Source organism: Puntigrus tetrazona, chromosome 13, assembly GCF_018831695.1.
Source record: "Puntigrus tetrazona isolate hp1 chromosome 13, ASM1883169v1, whole genome shotgun sequence".
In the NCBI taxonomy this organism is placed as follows: Eukaryota; Metazoa; Chordata; class Actinopteri; order Cypriniformes; family Cyprinidae; genus Puntigrus; species Puntigrus tetrazona.
Window position 1 is genome coordinate 23,465,477 of NC_056711.1, and position 18,760 is coordinate 23,484,236.

Here is an 18,760-nt window from a genome sequence, read left to right on the forward strand (position 1 = left end):
GTGCAATATTATAAAGAGCAAATAGTACAAGATATTAAGAGCATCGCCTTCGGAGATGTCCAAATGAAGTTCTTAGCAATGCATGACCAAACATTACATTTCATTATATTTATGTAAGGAAACTTATTGAGAATTATATACAAATATGCCCGTGCTACTTAATTAATTAACCAAATTAAATATAAATTAACATCCTCTCCAGGGCACCGTTATGAATATGTGAACATAATTGCATCACCCTATCAATTCCAAGAACTGACATGGTCCACAATTCATCAAGCACCACACATAATAAGACTGAGGCCAGTTTGATCACATTTTTAGGTTGTTTATTTATAAACTGTTGGTATACAAGCCAACACAGGGCATAAAAGTATGCTTTCTTTTCTAGCAAGGACAGATCCTAATGCTATTGCTGTTTGGTAGGTAGTCACCGTCTCTACACCTGATGTACAGCATTAACTTAAGCTAGTAGAAGCACTGATGCACTCACATATACCTGTTTTGGGAGGGAAAAACAATCAGCATCAGCAACAACAAAAATTTAAAGCTTTTCACATGTAAAAAATAAGCCACGCCAGCAAAAGATAAAGTTTGGCTGAAGTTCCTCAAACAGCCCAGAATGTGTTTTCTCTGCGTATCAGAGCTTCGTTTTGGAAAAGGTGTTGATCATATTCATACAAAAATACTGGACTATCACTTTATCATACAAAAGTAAGGTTATTTTCATCTGTACTGGTATCGTCGATCTTTCAGAGGCTGCTACAAATTGTGTATGGCATGCAAACATCATTTCTGAATATCCTTAAGTAAGTTTCACAGAGCAGAGAGTGGAAAATGGATTTCCTAAAATATTTTCATGAGCTAATGCATATAGGCAAGTCGTGACATTTAATGGAAGAATGATGTAACATTGGTAAACTTTAACATAAACTAATAGAAGATTATGACAGATGTAATAGCAATGACCTCAGTACATAAATCATCATAAATCTTGTCGTTAAAGGTAGTCTAGCTCAAACTATATTTACACTTTTTTTTTTAAATTTCCATGAAAATGAAAACGAAAATGCATGCACATGTCAATATTCGATTTTTTTTTTTTTCTTTATCATCATTCAGTCGATCTAGTTCAAAAGCGTGGCACTTGTTTAGGTTTCATGTTTATGCATAAAGGTCACTTAAAAATAAATATATATTAAAAAAAAGGTAGTGGATATCTTCAATAAACATCAATATTTAAATAATTAAACATGAATATAAATAAACATGCATATTAACAAAAACATTTATAAATAAACAAACAAATAAATAAAACCAGTGTGGTGCAAATATGCAATAATAATAATAATAATAAAAAATAGAAACATTACAATTAAAAACAGATGTTTTCTGTAGTATCAGCATTAAATAATACCAATAAAATGACCAAAAAAGATAAAATAGTGAAACTAGGACATTACAGTAGGTTATAAAAACAAAAACAACATTAAAGATGTTCCTTGTGCTTTCATTAGCATTTAAGAACCATTTGTTTGTCATGAAAATGTGGCATGCATGTTCAAAAGATGCTCATAATGCTAAAGATGCAGCACTGTCACCATGATGGACCAAAGCATCTTCTAACATGGCTCTAATTGAAGTGTCTGCAGCAAGAACAGCAACTGTTATGAGCGACTGGGCTTCCGTCCGCCCAGTTTGGGAATGATAACCGTGATCTTCGTTACGCACCGTTAAAATGACACACTTCATGATGCTACACTCCCGAAGTCCACAGGGGCGGATCGCACACAGAAAACCAGCGTCAGGCTCTGAGAGATCTGTTTTTGAGCCCCGGCAGCTGTGATGTTCGCATCTGGCCCTCATCAATCTCTTGACATCGGCAGAGACGCTTGGCAGATCATTTGTCGCTCTTTGGAGATCGCTCTGACACTCTGTGGCCGATCCAATTTTTTCCGCTCTGCCCCGGATGCTTTGGCGGTCGACTGGTGCCTCGTCCGAAAGCGGTGCGCTCTGACATTTCTTAAAGCTGTAGAAGCTCATGTGTCCGACCTGGAGCGCTATAAACGAGTGGATGTGAGTCTTTTCATGCCTCTTCTCTGAGCTAGGCAGGAAGAAAGCACTGGCTCCAGTTTTGGGGCCTGAGGTGATCGATTCAAAGCGGAGTATGTGGCAGCCATCGCCCCCTAAAAAAATAACGTCATAGGCAGAATTAATATATCAGAAATGATACAATGACAAAGTACAAATAGTGACAGTTAAACAATAAAATCATGCAACAATACGTAATGCAGATCAAAGGTTTTCAGTATGATTATATACGAATATAAATAATTATTTTATTCAGCAATGGTGACGTACAAATGAGGATAATGGAAATAATCAAAATCAACAAGAGCAACGATACGCAAGTGCTATAACAAGTCTCAGTTATCTTGCAGTACACAAGTTTTTTTTTTTTAAATATATAATAAATAAAAAGATAGAATACAAAAAGAATAAAGCAAGCTAGTGTTAGAGGCCTTTTTTGCTCTTGTTATTTGTATAAAAATAAAAAAAAACAAATCGATAGAATACAAAAAGATTGGAAAAGTAGTTTAGTTTTTTAGTAAGAAAATTAAATGATAAAAGGAATAGAAAGTGAGAGTAAACAGCCCTTTTTTTTTAAACCATTGTTACAAATGATTACTATAACAAATGAATTGTTTATGATTATGATTTAAGCTTTCTATTCATTAAAGAGTCCTAAAAAAAATATGATTTGAAGCAGCACAACTCGAGAATATTTTTAATGATATTATATTTAATTATTTCTGAAGAATTGTTATACTGACGCCTGAAATAATGACACAGATTTTCACTGTATTTTGCTCAAATAAAGGCAGCCTTAGTGAGCAACGCATTAAAGAACATATTTTGAAAACATTTTTGTGACATTTACTGTAAAAAAAAATACTCCATAATTTACTTAACAGGACTAAAAAAAATTTAATTATGAAAAAAAATAATTTAATTAAATACTATTAATTAAATAAACGAACAATTAATTTCATTAGTAGTTTTTTCCATCCGTAAAGAGGAAGAGATGAAGTTTTAAAGGCAAACATTAGGTGGCGATATTGCACTTTGAAAAGTGGAGCAGGAGCGGTACCTTCACCAGTTGAACGTCTTGTCTGATCAGCTGGCTCTGAGATAACTGATCGCGGTTCACTATCCAGGGATGTCTGAGAACAAGAGGTGCGGTCAGCCGCTGATGAGGGTCCACGTGCAGCATTTTAGTTACAATATCCTGTCAAAGGTGACAAAAACGATACATATTTGAAGTTCATTTAGAAACTAATAAAGACAATAAAGCGTCTTCTGCTTTTATTTTCTGTTTACTGCCTAAATAATCTAACAGGCATATACGCTTATCGTGTACTGACATGTTCACGGGCGTTTTCCACATCAAAGTGATCGCCCTTGTCCCCTTGTTAGTGGGGAATCTGAAGTGAGCAGAGCACGTGCGTGTAATTATTTAGTCGGTTGGAATGCACTTGTCAAAGAAAGCGATGTCATTTCCTCTTTATCGCGAACTGGGGTGTTTAAAACGTCGTGTGTTGATGATTTGCGTCAGCAGATTCGCTCAGGGCCGAAAAATGAATGAACGTTAAATTTATACATGTTCGTTTTTTATATTAGCATATTAAAAAAGGTATGTTTATTTGCAACAGTTACGCTAACAGTAATATAAAGGACATTTATGACTTTTAAAAAAACAGCGAAAATTGTCAGGGGAACATCCCAGATGAAGACAATGCTATGCTCACTTCAGAGTCCGCACTAACAAGGGAATAAGGATGATCACTTTGATTTGAAAAATGCCTGTGAACAGTATCTACTATCTAGACTGCTGTCTATTACTACAAACTGTAATGCTGATACACACAAGGTCAAAAATCGCAATAATTAAAACAGTAGCAGTAAACACAGTTATACTGTAAATTACTATTACAAATTGAAAGTGCGGCTTTCTGTGGTAATATATTTTAAAATGTAATTTATTCCTGTGAATAGTCAGCATCATTACCATTTAATGTCACGTGAACCTTCAGTAATCATTCTAATATGATGATCTGGTATTTAATTATTGCTAATTTTTATACATTTCAAAACATATTCTAGAAAACAATCTTGGTGATCATAGGAGACTTCAAGAAAACATTCATTTTTAACTTTAAAAGTTGGTTAAATTGGTATAGACTGTATTGGCCAGACGTAATCCCAACATGCAAAAATCAGGAAGCTGACCTTGGCTGCGTCAGACACCGTGTCCCAGTTGCCTCCTGACAGGGCAAATTTCCCACTGCCAATGCGAGCCAAGATCTCTTCTGGTGTGTCGTCGGGGCCGTTAGCGAAGGGCGTGAAACTGTGGGACAGAACGAGTGCTGAGTGTGTGAAAGAACTTGTGAATGTGCCCTCTCAGAGAAAGGGTGAGAAAAGAGAAAGAAAAGAGCTTTTATTTTTGTAATACCCCCATTTCCACTGTCTTATTTTTAGCATACACATATGGCCGGGTCAGAAGAGTGTAATTTTTTTTTTTTTAAATGTTCTGATTACACAGAGGTTTAAAGCTCAATCCATAGCCAGGAACATTAAATTGAGAGAGCTGCTTGGCTTCTGATAGCTCTGGCATTGTGTTCAGTACAATTACTCTGTGACTTGACCCGGCTTACCTAGTAATCCCCTCCACACTGCTCTAGAAATTAGTCCCTCATCTGGGCAATGGGAGAAAGGATGTGCTGCATAGAGTTCTGATTTGTTTGTTTTGACGGGGTCAATTGTAATGTCACAGAAATTGAAGTAAATTAAGACGGGGCTCTTGGGTCATGTGGGCAGAAACAGTGTTAGCATACCTAGATTAATACTGTCAGTTCATTTAAAGCAACAAATAGAATCCGTTCATACTCGGATTAAGAAAAAAACATTGCCGCAAGGTTACATGTGACACTTGGATTAGATCCATCAGGATTTTTTTTCGACTGGTTGCTTGTTTTGTTTTTAACGATACTCTCAAAAGCGAGGGGTAAAACATGGACAAAGCCAGCAATTGGGTTAATGATTCCACATGATTCTTTCAGAAATACTGAAATTTCTTTAACTACTATTATATCAAAAGTGTACAAAAAAATCCAAATACCCCAAACTTTTTTGAAAGATGGTGTTTATGTAATATATAACATTTTCAGTAAAGACTCAATTTACCCTGCCAGCATGGTGTACAGTAAGATTCCCAGGCTCCAGATATCGCAGGCGGCATCGTATCCCTGTTTTTTCAAGACCTGTATGAATCACAGGTTTGTTGTTGTGAGTTTGACAAGATACATATATAAGGTGAATAAACCATAACACTTAACAGAAAAAAATATGTATCTAAAAGTACCTCAGGGGCCACAAAATTTGCAGTGTAGCACGGTGTCATGAGCAGACCATTTTCAGCCCTTAACTGTTTGGCAAACCCAAAATCACATATCCTGATGGACTCCGGGTCGCCCGTTTCATCTACATACAGGATATTACTGGGCTTCAAGTCTCGATGCACAACCTGGACACAGATGAAAAGTGATGTAGTTCACGAGGTGACCAGATCTGTGTATTTTATCTCTTAAACAGTTACCCCAACTCAAAATTAGTCCCACGGTGTTCCAAACCCATAAAAGCTTTGTTCATCGTTTGAGAACCATTTAAGATATTTTAGATGAAAATCGAAACGCTTCTGACTTTCCCTTGGACTGCCAAATAAATAATACCGTCAAGGTCCAAAAAAGTATGAAAGACATTGTCAGAATGGTCCATCCGTGGTTCAGCTGTAACATTATGAAGCGACTAAAATACTTTTACACTGTTTGCATCCAGTGGATATTCTCCAAAATGGCGCTACGGTGATGAGTGAGAGACAAAGAGGAGACAAATTGTTGCATCACTGTCATTATTTTTATTTTCTTGACAGTCACAATATCTAAAATAATCTTAAGTTGTGTTCTGAGGATGAACAAAGCTTTTAAGGTTTGGTTTAAAGTTTGGAACAACACGGGTTAAGTGCTTAATGACAAAAATGTCATTTAGAAGTTTATCTTCAGTAGAAACCAAACAAGTAAGTATTTATGGTTCCCAGTGTGACCACATGCAAACTGACCCCCTGTGAATGCAGATACTCCACAGTCTTGGTGATGGTGCAGAGCACAGCCGATGCCTCCCGCTCTGAGAAGCACTTCTGCCGCAGGATCCGGTCCAGCAGCTCTCCTCCTCTCATCAGCTCCATCACCAGATACACAAACTTGCCGTCGTCATAGACCTGCAGCAAACAGCACAGCTCACTCTCTCCATCACACCGCAGCGATGCAGCTTTCAATCACAGACATCAGCAGACTAGAGGGAGCCCAGGAGGCCTTATGCAACCAGAAGACAACTTGTGAAACTGGATCAAAGGTAATGCAGGTTAACATGTTGAGACAGCTGAGATAAAGGCTTTAAAAGTCATTAAACATTCTGTTAGTAGGCTGAAGTGTTTGCAAAATTCGAAATTTGATCCGAGAATTTAAAAGGAGTTAACTACAAAACAGACAAAGTCAAATTGGAATGACAGGAAGGGAACTTGAAACTGAATTTGAGGAATTTCAAGACAAATTTCATTAGACCATTAGCTATCGCTGAAAAGAAAGTATTTTTGTTGATTTCCTTACTGAGTATTTTTAAATCGAAAAAAAAGAAGATGACAATTTCTTGAAAAAGAGATGTTATGTCCTTAAAACAACATAATTATTGTTTTAACTTGCTCACATGTAAAGCATTATACCATTTTAATGACATATCTCGTTAATAATTTTCTCTTTAGTAATTTTAATGACATAATATCTCAAAATGTTGTTTTAACAAATAGTTATGTCATATATTCTGAGAAAAGATGGTGTTTTAACAACATAGCATCTCAATACAAGATAATTTAGTGGAAAATATTATATGTGTGGGGCAGCAATGAGTTACTTTTACTTCCTTTTTTTGATTAGCCATTTCTCTAAGCTCTAAGTTTTGTCCAAGTTATTCACACCAAATTCAGACTTCATCAAACTGAATACTAACATCTACTGACTATAATTTATGAAACATATTCGAGCGTTCTATGAAATTGCTTCTATAATATACTATAAATTCACAAAATTTAAGTTATTAGTTACATTTTATATATATATATATACAGTATGTATGTGTAAAATAGAAATGTATACTACACTAATAAGTGTAAACTACTGCAAATAGGAAACCTCTATTAACTTATTATTAGCATAATTTTATCTTCAAAATAAAATAACAGCTCTGTTCTGCCTACTTAGACAGAAAAGTTACAAACAGTTCAAATCCATGAGTACAGGTTTGAAACTCTAAATACGGATCGCAAAACCACGGGCACAGATTGAATTGCCAAAAATAGTCATTTAAATGACATGCCCTAGTAAGGGGTTTTCATTAAACCGAAGTAGCATTTCTTTCGAGGTGTGACTCACATCTTTCAGAGTAATGATGTTTGGGTGCTGGCCGTATCGCAGAAGAATCTCGATCTCTTCAGACGGGTCCTTCTTGGCTCTGTCAATAATCTGAAATGAAGTGGGCTGGTCACAGCGGTGTCTGATAAAGCCTCGAATGACACTGAGTGATGCTGTCCTCTGCGGCGATTCATCAAAATGCTCAGTACCTCTGCCGTTCACTAAATAACGTGTGTTCGGTCGCACAAAAAGCATTTAATGGTAACCACTGCATCGAAAGATTAGATTTCATACTTACTTTAACAGCATACTCCACACTGGTGATCCTGTGGACGCAACGTTTGCAGACAGAATACGCTCCAATGCCGATGTCCTCCTTCAACTCGTAGCCGTCAGTGAAATGAATGTTGTTGCCATGAAGTTGCTGTAATAAAACGCATGCATGAATACACTTATTTATTATGAGCGGTAAAATTTTTCCATTAATAGTCTTCTTTTTGAACTGTTGTATCTTTTATTGTAATCTAATGCAGTGGCATTCGTGCATTTTAAAACGTGGTTTTAGTTTCACTGCAGAAGATGATTTAACCCCAAGCTTCTTGCAGAACAACCCGACTGTCCTTCAGGATTAACCTGAGGTTAAGTGTCTTGCTCAAGGGCACAATGATGATAATTCATTCTCCCTCCAGGGGTTTGACCATACGACCTTTCACTTACCGGCCCACATCTTTCACCCTGTATACCTGGACCTGACTGAAAATTTCACCATCTGGTGTTCTTTAACAATTCATTCCTTTAACAACTTTTTTTTTTTTCACAAAAAACCTTGACCTTGTTGAATGTTCAAGATTGCATCATTGTAACATTTGCATAATGAACTGTGTTTGGTCCATTTCTTCTTGCATCTGTTTAATGGTGAATAGTCGCACTTTGTGTGTTGATACTCATGCATGGCTGACGAAACAACAAGACTTGACAACGACAAGGTGACTCTGACGTCGCGTTTCATTTAAACAGAACCATGCACCATTAAGCTCACGGGTCTGGATCTCGGCGCTTTGCATAAAACGTGAAACTGTGAAACATAAACTGTAAAAGAACCTAAATTTAGTGCTGCAAAGACGATGCTTAATGCTTCAGTTTTAACAGTAAAAAAGTTAAATGGCAAATATAATTCTAACAACCATGTTATGACAGAAATGAACAACAGTAATAACCAGTTATGCAAACCCAGAATTTAATTTAATTTAATTAGAAATTCCATATATACACACCAAATTGCATATGCATATATATATATATATATATATATATATATATATATATATATATATATATATATATATATATATATATATATATATATATATATATATATATATATATATATATATATATATATATATATATATATATATATATATATATACACATATATATACAATAAGCCAGTATGTCCATGGCTGTGCTACAAATTTAAAGGAATAGTTCACCTAAAAATGTAAAATCTGTTGCTTTGTCACTCAAACCAAATTGATATTTTATTGATATTGTATTACTGTGTTCACCTTTTTTCATTTAGGGACAAAAAATGTACAAACTGACATGGTTTAAAGCTACTGTTACACAAATGTTGCCCCTTACAGACATCTTAAAGTGCTTAAATTTAAACATCACCCTTTTTTTTCTGGGGACAGGGGCCTCGGTGTATGAGAGACATACACTTTAAAACAGCGCATGGAAATACATTTATCATCGGCTTAAAGTGAAACAGACATATACGTCAAAGATGCAAGTAACCGACAGCGTCTTCAGGTAAATGAAACACCTCGCGTAAACAAAAGTAATTCACGGCACAGATTGAGAAATTCTCCACAAATAGCTGCACTCATGCATGTTCATGAGCGCTATCAGAGTAAGTTAATATCTTATGCTCGGCAGATGCCACATCAGATCAGAATGATCTAGACGACGGCACCGCAGAACAGATATACCCCTCGTGTGCCAGTGCATCCCCGCCAATCAATACATCTCATTCCGGTCACTGCCACCACAGAGCAGACACTTCAATAAAGCAGCTCTTCAGGTACGAACCATCTGGCAGAATAAGTTCAGCTTATGTAACGCAGGGCTCTTTTTTCCTTCTCTTTCTTGTTGTTTTGTGCTGTGCAACGCAGCTGTGCTTCCCTGAGGAATCGGTCTGAATTGACTCCGTGTGTACAGCCAGACCAAGGTTAAACGGATACATAAAACAACTTTGGCTTGGATAACTGCAGTATTTTTTTATATGTCAGCAACTAGCACTCAACATAGCAAAGCATGCATAAGTGAAATATTGCTTCGTTTTCCTCGCTCGCCAGTATCATGCATCTTGAAAAAAAATACATATGTATATATTCCTCACAAATAAGCGATGTTAGCCAGTGCAAAATCTGCTGCATGGATGATTAGGTAATGTGGGTGGTTGCTATGGTACTTTTATGCATTTGCTAAGGTATTTTGTATGCGTTTTTAACTTTAGTATGGCCTGTTTTGCTACATGCGCAAATATTTTAATTGTTTTTGCATGGCTGCTAAAGTATTTTAAATGACTTTTTGTTGGTATACGTTTGCTTAGGTATTATGAGTGGTTTTTAACATGTTGCTTTGCAGTTGGAAGATATTTTGAGTGACTTTTAGCATTTCACTATGCAATTGCAGTATTTTGAGTTCATTTTAGCATGTCATTACCTGCACTAAGGTGTTTAAGTGTTAAGTGTTTTGCAGTGTTTTTGCATGTTGCTAAATGGTGGTTAAGTATCTATAAGCCATTCAAAATATATTAAGTTTGATACATTGAGTGGCTTTTAGCAAGTCGGTATGCAGTGGTTAAGGTATTGTGTTTGATTTTTTGCTATTTTACTATGCATCCTGCTGTATTTTGTGTTGATTTTAGTACGTTGCTACATATGCTAAAGTAAGTGTTTTTTGCGTGTCGTTATGTGGCTGATAAAGTATTGTGAATGCCTTTTAGTTGTTATACCTTTGGTACGGTGTTTTTTAGTGTTTTAGCATGTTGCTAAGTAGCAGGAAGGCATTTCTTCACATTGAGTGTCTTTCAGCATTGCATTTTACTATGTGGTTGTGGTATTTCGAGTATGATTTTACTATTACATTTTAAGTTTTACTTTTATTTTTAACTGGCCACTAATACATTAACATTCAAAATTGCTCATTTATTTAATCGTTTGCTTTTGCTTTTAATTGTTATACATTCGCTGAAGTATTTTGAGTGTCGCTTTGCAGTTGGAAGATATTTTGAGCTGATTTTAGCAGTTAAGGTGTTTTAAGCGTTATTTTTCTGTTATGTTTTCAGCTGTTAAGGTATTTTAAGTGTTATTTTTTTTCCATGTCGCTATGTTTGTGCTAACGTATTTTAAATAGCTTTATTCTATTTTAATAACTTTATTCTTTAGGCAGATGAACTATTTTGATGATTTCTGGACCTGTACAGTGTAATTTACTTGACAGTCAATGGGACAGCCACAAGCCTCCCGGTTTTCATCTAAAATGTCCTAAACTGTGCTTTTTAGGTTTGGAGCGACACGAGGGTGAGAAAATGTTCATTTTGAGGTGGAGTAACCCTTTCAGCACGTTGCTATGCAGTTGTGGATGGGATGGTCGTCGTCATGCAGCACCACAGAAGTTCTCAGAGAAGCGCTCACCTGTACAATAGGGTTTACAGAGTTTTGCTTGGTCTCAGCCAGTGGCTGTTCTTGGCCCAGGTTAGAGGCCACAAAGCTAAAGCCGCGGAAGAGCTGGTGTGCGTTAGCGCTGGGTGGAACACCGGGCGAGTCTGCAGACACACACAGATGCAAACATATTCAGAAAGGAAACAAGGACACAGTCTCTCTATGAATGGAAACACACAATTGATCCCATCTGAGCAGTATGAATTGACTGGGTGCACTATGCGGCAGGACCTGAGGGCTCTTGGTAAACAGGTTCTGCTGCTGCAGTTCACTCTAATTTGTTTTTGCACTCTCGCTGTGCTTGCCGGGCTCAGACTGTTATGTAAGAATAGTTTCCAGCTTGCCGTCTATCACATTGTCTATGACGCTTGAAAGCTAACAATGATTCTTCTAGCCTTAATCTAAAAAAAAAAAATAGCATATGAGTGTTACGTGAATTATCTGAAAATCAACTGCGATTCGCGTCACCTGTCGGTGTGCGGGATGTAAACTCAGGATCAAAGTGGAACGTGTCCTCTGGTCGGCCCACTGCTGGTTTGAAGGGAGGCTTGATTTCTCGTCTGTACAATTTCTATTGATCAAAAATACATAATTTAAGACGCATATGCCAATGCTAGAAGTTAGGTTATCACTTCATGTGAATTCGAAGTAGTAGTTTAATAGAACATTAAAAATCAAAAGCTGTGTGAACTAAGTGTTGGATTAGTCAAAAGTAAATAAATATAGCATTTACATTTACGTCTGAATATTTAAACATTATGCATGTTGGGGAAAATGCATTGCAATTGCATATTATGTATATTATGCATATTATGTGCATATTATTATTACTTTTTCAACTCACTTTCGAAGTAATGCATTACTTACTAAAAATGTTTATTAAAAAAGAAACGAGCAAGCCTAGGCCAGGTAATAAAAATGCAATGCTTGTAGTGCACTATTTTCCATAAAAATAGATTAAGCAACACATTTACCTTTTTATGGAGCAACACAATATTGCAATGCATTACTTTTAAAAAGTAACTTTCCCCAACATAGCAAATTAACTGTTTTCATTCATATATCAGCCTACATATTTAAGAGTAATTAACAATACAGAATATTACATAGTATTATACAGAAAGTTTGGAACTCACATTCCAGTCTATTGTTGCAAAAAATATATGCCGCTTAATTTCTTCCACTCCATCAGGTCCTGCACCTGCAAAACATCCAGAAACATTCAGTCATATAACAGGTTGTACAGGTTTTTTTTTTCTTTTGGATGGGATGAAATGCCTCATGAACAAACCTCTCCTAAAACCCATCTGTTACAAATAAGATTCCCATGAAGCATCGGCCTGTCTATGAGTCAGACAAGTGTTGAAAGCACTTATAAAATCCTCTATTGCATTACAATGTCACAATCCAGCTTGCTTTTAAAGCCCTAGCAACTTTTTGACTCTATTAAAGCATGAAAATACCATAATATGTTTGCAGATATTTAAGAAACATGCTTTAACGTGTTTGTTTTTTGATAAAACATTACTACAGGCTGGAATTTTGGTCTCTGTTTTGGTTTGTGAAACGCATCCACTGCTAGTTTGCCTAATTGTATTTCAGCACCCCGGGTTGCCAGTTGGTGTAAAATACAGCATGTTTCATGTCACTCATTGTCATGAAAATAATGCATTTTGTTACTTTTGCGTTACTTTCGCTCATCTGGGATTGGCTTGCTTGTTTCTTTTTAATATAAAGTTATATATATTTTTGGCAAATGTTAAAAGCCATTTCACACCGAAAGTTAAACAAATAATTCCTTAGGCCATTCCCCAGATATTCTAGACTAGCGCATTCCACCTCATTAACAATTTCATTTTCATTTTACCATTAAAACTATGTTAGTAGTCACACGCGAGTGAGTCAAGACCTGGATGGCACGTATACAACTAATCTGAGACAGAAGAATATTAAGCCACAGTCAACACAAGGTCTCGATGGCATTTATCTCTGCCTTATAAATTATGTATAAAATGATTCACCCAGCTAAATTCAATCTCGGCTTTGACAAACATTCAGTAGCAGCGTCTGGAAGTCTGTCTGCAGTCATTCACACAGGAAATCATCTAAAATGAGATTCTACTAAAATGAGATTCATGCCCACTGCTGTCGTAAGAACAACGCGCGATTGATTTATACTATGTTCAACTAAAGGACGTATTACTGTGACCATTTATTGTGCTCTGTATTTCACATTGTTTAAACTCCTACTAGAATAAACAGCTTTAAATAAGTGGTCTTTGAAATGAGCTTTTCTCATGTGTTGCTGTCATGTGTTGCTTATTATTATATATATATATATATATATATATATATATATATATATATATACACACAGATTCTAAATTTCTGAATTTCTTTTCCCTAAAAAATCCACCTCGAATTGAAATAAGACCCACAGTCTACAAAGTTACAAAATATGGTGCTCATTTTAAAGACAGAGGTCATCCTCATTCGTCTCAGTTGGAAAATAACTGAAAATAAGCAAGTCAGCAGTGTAGCCACTAATAGCAAAGCCTTATGAGAGCACTAATAGACTAAGCTTATTAAAATACTTTAAGATAACTCTGTGTTTATCTGAGGTTCTGTTTATCAGACAAACATTAAATGACTTCAAACTGTTGGAGGAAAAGAAAAACAAAAGAAAGAGGGTAAGATCTCAAATAGGAATTGTACACATTTTGGTTTTCTCACTATAGCGTATATATCACAAACTAAGCGCTAATATCATGGACAACAAAAAAGAATAAGTTTTGTGGCGATGTAGCACCGGTACTTTGGTATTCCAAAAAATATATTATTTTCCACTGACTTTTTCCACTCATTGCTTTCTAATTACTGATAGATTTCAGCTGTTGTCTTGGTTTTGCATGGATTCTGGATAAGGATGGTCTTACGGAGGATAGACTAAATATATTTGAATATTTGTTGGTTTAAGGCAGTGTTTGGTGCGTGTACCTAATCTATTGGTAGGGTTTCTTTTAAAAAGAGCCCGCAGTAAACTTTGGACTTCTGGGCTGAGGAACTGCGGCATGCCGAGTTTTGCCCTGAGAGAAAGAAAAAAAATAAACGAATCAATAAATATGTTATTTATTTCTGAAAATATATGAGACTGTGATACAAACATCACAAATCATCTTGACAGATCCATTTGTGAGGACAATTTTAGAATTACTATTCTTTAAACCAAAAAAAAAAAAAAACATTAGGCTGTCAGAAAGTGCACAAATACAACAATAATTCTTACTTGAGAATAAGCGCCATTGTCTCTTTGCGGTCTTTGCCTTGAAATGGCAGGGATCCAGTCAGCATTTCAAACTGGAGACAGCAATAGAAGCATCAAGCTTTGCTCTAGCAAGTTTATTTACGGATGATACAATGAGAGAAGTGTGTATTCGGCCTTGCTGCACAGTAAAAGCGCATACTGTGAAACCAAATCTGTCTCAGCGTGCTCGCTCTTATGTAACACTTTTCCCTGTGAGCAAACTCATTTTAAGGCTGGGTTATGCTGTGGATATTTACAAGTGAGCTATTTAAACGAGCTGTAGTTTTAAAGAGCGATTGCAGAATTTTACCAAACAGCTCGGGTCAAATTTATTTAAATTTAGAGCTGGGTGATAACACGGTTTCAAACTACTAAAGTAGAGCTTTGAGAACTTTGAATGCAGTAATTATCTATTAATTGAATCCTATAAATCCTGTCCTCCATTCATGTCAAAGGTTATTTGGTCATTTCTGTACCACAAATGGCCAATGGGTCGAGGTTTGGCTCAGGTCACGTGTCGTATCCACCTGAGCTCTTGATACTTACACTTACCTCTTCAAAACTGATTTGCTCCAACAGTGGCTGTGAGTCGGTTGCTTCTGAGGAAATGGAAATTCTCAGAGGACGTACCCCCATCCAAGCAATTACCGGCAACAGCTCAGGGCAATAATAAAAGGTGTTTTTGCCTAAGCAGACCTTTTTTGAATTATTGGAAGAGTCTGTGGCCCATTGCGGCAGCAAGAAGAAATCCACTGATGTGAAGAAGTGCTCGATAAATATAGTTTCCAGACCTACTGCTAAGCGTTTTGTTTGTTTAGTTAAAGGTTATCAGCTCTTACTGATGCTGTGTTTCACTCAAATGCAGACTGATTGGATAAGGGAGGAAGGACAGGTGGGGATGTTAAATTGATATATGTGTCAATGGTCTTATTGCTATTTGTATATTGTTAACAAAAAAAATCAGATATGGAATATACCTGCTTAACGAAAGGCGACCAGATTTCTGAATAGAAAACTGTGAAAATTTCCCAATTTACTGTATCACTAAGTATCACTAAACTCTCACTTATTATCCAAATTACATTTTTTTAATGTTTGTACTGTTTATAAATGTACTGTCGACTCTGAATCATTAAAACGAGTCCCATGCCACTTCATGTTGATGTCAACAGCACTTTATATAGAGTCGACCAATCAACAAATCGTTTGGGAGTTGTTGAAGAAATAAGATACAAATAAATGCATAGAAAAAAGTGTTTTTTCGACCTTGCATGAATGATGACCTGTTGTTTGGGATTCCCAAAATCAAAATATGAACTTTTATAGCTCAAAACAGGGGTACTTCAACTGTTTGAAAAAATATCAAGATATACATTTTTAGCTATATCACCCAGCCCTGTTATACACCATTTGCATTTTTGCCTTCAAGTAAATTTTCAGTTCACCATGTAAAATTCTGAGCTGAATGGAATGCATCATAGTAAGGCTAGTTAACGCATTAAAATAAGATTAAAACACAGTCATACTAATGCAATGTGCTTAATAATTTTGCACCAAAAGGCTGTGGGAACTCCACAGAGCTGCGGTCACATTTTCCTTTAGCCCCAGGCTAATGCTACACAAGCTCATAACACTAAAACACTGCAGTGCTCACACAGCCCTACTATAATCCTTCACAATCTGCAAGGACACTTACCATTAAGACACCAAAGGACCACCAGTCAGCACTTTGAGTGTGACCTCGTCTATTGACCACCTCTGGGGCCATGTACTCGATGGTCCCGCAGAACGAGTACGCTCGTTTGTCATGGTCGATTGCCTCTTTGCTCAGGCCAAAATCTGCGAGCGTAGAGAAAATATTAAACCATCAACACGCAGAGCCTTCGATCGATGACTAACATAAAGAGTTGGGTCACATGGTGGGAGCAAATGAAACAAAAGTTCTGCTTACCTGTGATCTTTATGTGGCCTTCTTCATCAAGGAGAATGCTGGGAAGGTGAAACAACAGTGGATTACATTTAATCATTTTCTATGTTATGGTAGACAGCAGCTACAGAATTAAAATTAGATAGAGAGGACATTTATAAATTTGCTGCAATAATACAAAACTATGTTTAACAATTCACTATGCTACATTCACAACATTCAGCTTTTTTAAAAATTATTATTAAACATTTAATTAATAAAAGTATGCTTAAAAAACATTAAAACTGACTATAAAAAAAATATACGTTTATTTTTTTTGATAATTACTTTTATTTTCGTGAATGAATACACGTATTTTTACAGCGACAATGCGTTGTTTTTTTTGTTTTTTATTTCAATTTCTCTATGACCAAAGTGGAGCAAATTAGTTTAGAAGAAAATGTACAATCATCTAAATAAAATTAAAAAAATAATAACAGTAGCAATAAATATAATAATGTTTTTGATATTTCCTACTGACACATTACAGCAAAAAAAAAAAAAAAAAAAAATAATAATAACTTGCTTAAACCATTTGGTAACACTTTATTTTATGGTCTCTTATCTAACTGCTTATTAGCATGCATAATTACTAGAATATTAGCCATTAGTAGTAATTAAACATTATATTATATATATTATATTATGTATTATTCTACATGACTTTATTCTGCATCCCTAATCTTACCCAGTACCTAAACTTAACAACTACCTTACCAACTAAACTTAACAACTACCTTAACTATTCATAAGTAAATTAGGAAAATAGTGCAAATTAGGCAAAGTTGTAGTTAATATGAATATGTGTTCCCTATTTCACCTACTTTTTAGCTGGTAAAAAAAAACTAGTGTTCTAATAAATTTGGCCACTACTGTATATGATAAATCAAATAATAATAACGTAGAATGAAATAAAAATATACATAAACATATATAACTAAACAGCACGATCAAGGATATCATTGTTCAACAAGGTATAGCTCTTGTAAGTGTGTAGAGGTGAAAGGATTGAGGATATATTTTCTTAATGAATGTGCTGGCGCAGTGTCCTTTGGATTGCCTCAGCCTATATGCCATTAATCACCTATGACAGGTCTCAGAACAGTGTGCCCTTAAGAGAAATAGAGCGCTCCAGCGAGACCTGCTCTCAGGCCACCTCCATTTTCACCTTCTTAGACGAGAGCCAGAAGGAATAGCTCTTCTAGCGTACTGAGTGTCCCTTTCATTATTTCCAGCAATGAATCTCCCACAAAAGCCAATTCAGAGTTCAGGCGAGCTTGGTTTCGGCCCATTGTTTGAGTAGATATGAGCGAGACAAGCAATGAAAGAGCATTACTGTAAGTGGGAGCACAGGAAGGATTCTATTAAGGGGCTAGTAGTCATTCATCGCAGCTCAACAATAAGGATGTTTTTCTGCTGGTCTAGGTCAGGACTGGTTCTTAAGAATGGCATCGATTATGCTAGCCTGCTCATGTGGTTGAATTGTTTACTACAATGGAAAAGCTCAACGATGTTCTATGAGGTTGATGTTAAGACCTGGATTTTTATGTATTTATGTACTTATTTATTTTGGAACATTACATGTGTTCTAGATTATACAGTATTATATGTACACTATACTCTCGAATGTAGTAGTTTTGGGTTCACAGTTTAAAAAGAAGTCTAATCTGCTTGTCATGGCTGCATTAATTTGATCAGAAAAACAGTGAAATATTACAATTTAATATATTTTAAAATGTTATAAATTTTCAGCATCATTAATACGGTCTTTAGTGCCACACGATCATTCAGAAATTATTCAAGTAATTGCTGATTTGATTATCAATGTTGAAAACAACTGTCCTGTTTTAGGTTTTTTTAATGAATAGATAGGACGGCATTTATTTCAAACATTATCTGAAAAAAAAGAATTAAGAATAAGGTTTCATTTGTTAACATTAATTAATGTACTAACATGAACAAATAATGAAGAATGCATTTATTACACTATTTAATAATATTTGATAATGTTAATGAAAATACAATTGTCCATTGTTTATTCATGTTAGTTTGCAGTGCATTAACTAATGCTGATAAACACAACTCGTGATTTTAATAATGCATTAGTAAATGCTGAAATTAAGATTACTAAATTCTCAATTATTTAAATAACTCAATTATTAAATTATTGTGCATTCTTAGTTCATGCTTACTAATGTTGTTATCTAAAGTTAACTAATGAACATCATTGTAAAGTGTT

General features: G+C 35.5%; 1 protein-coding gene across 1 annotated transcript in view; it reads right to left on the minus strand.

The window, feature by feature from the left end:
• Positions 1–312: 312 nt before the first annotated feature.
• rps6ka2 (ribosomal protein S6 kinase, polypeptide 2) overlaps positions 313–18,760 on the minus strand; it is a 39,904-nt gene continuing 21,456 nt past the window's right edge. Inside the window, exons 7-21 of the mRNA XM_043256259.1 lie at positions 16,507–16,544; positions 16,252–16,394; positions 14,538–14,608; positions 14,249–14,337; positions 12,388–12,452; positions 11,720–11,822; positions 11,225–11,355; positions 7,819–7,944; positions 7,542–7,631; positions 6,176–6,334; positions 5,423–5,584; positions 5,245–5,321; positions 4,291–4,408; positions 3,152–3,289; positions 313–2,186 (exon numbers count right to left, since the gene is read on the minus strand). Coding sequence (XP_043112194.1) covers positions 2,061–2,186; positions 3,152–3,289; positions 4,291–4,408; positions 5,245–5,321; positions 5,423–5,584; positions 6,176–6,334; positions 7,542–7,631; positions 7,819–7,944; positions 11,225–11,355; positions 11,720–11,822; positions 12,388–12,452; positions 14,249–14,337; positions 14,538–14,608; positions 16,252–16,394; positions 16,507–16,544 — 1,636 coding nt within the window. The 3' untranslated portion in view covers positions 313–2,060. The remainder of the gene's footprint in view (positions 2,187–3,151; positions 3,290–4,290; positions 4,409–5,244; positions 5,322–5,422; positions 5,585–6,175; positions 6,335–7,541; positions 7,632–7,818; positions 7,945–11,224; positions 11,356–11,719; positions 11,823–12,387; positions 12,453–14,248; positions 14,338–14,537; positions 14,609–16,251; positions 16,395–16,506; positions 16,545–18,760) is intronic.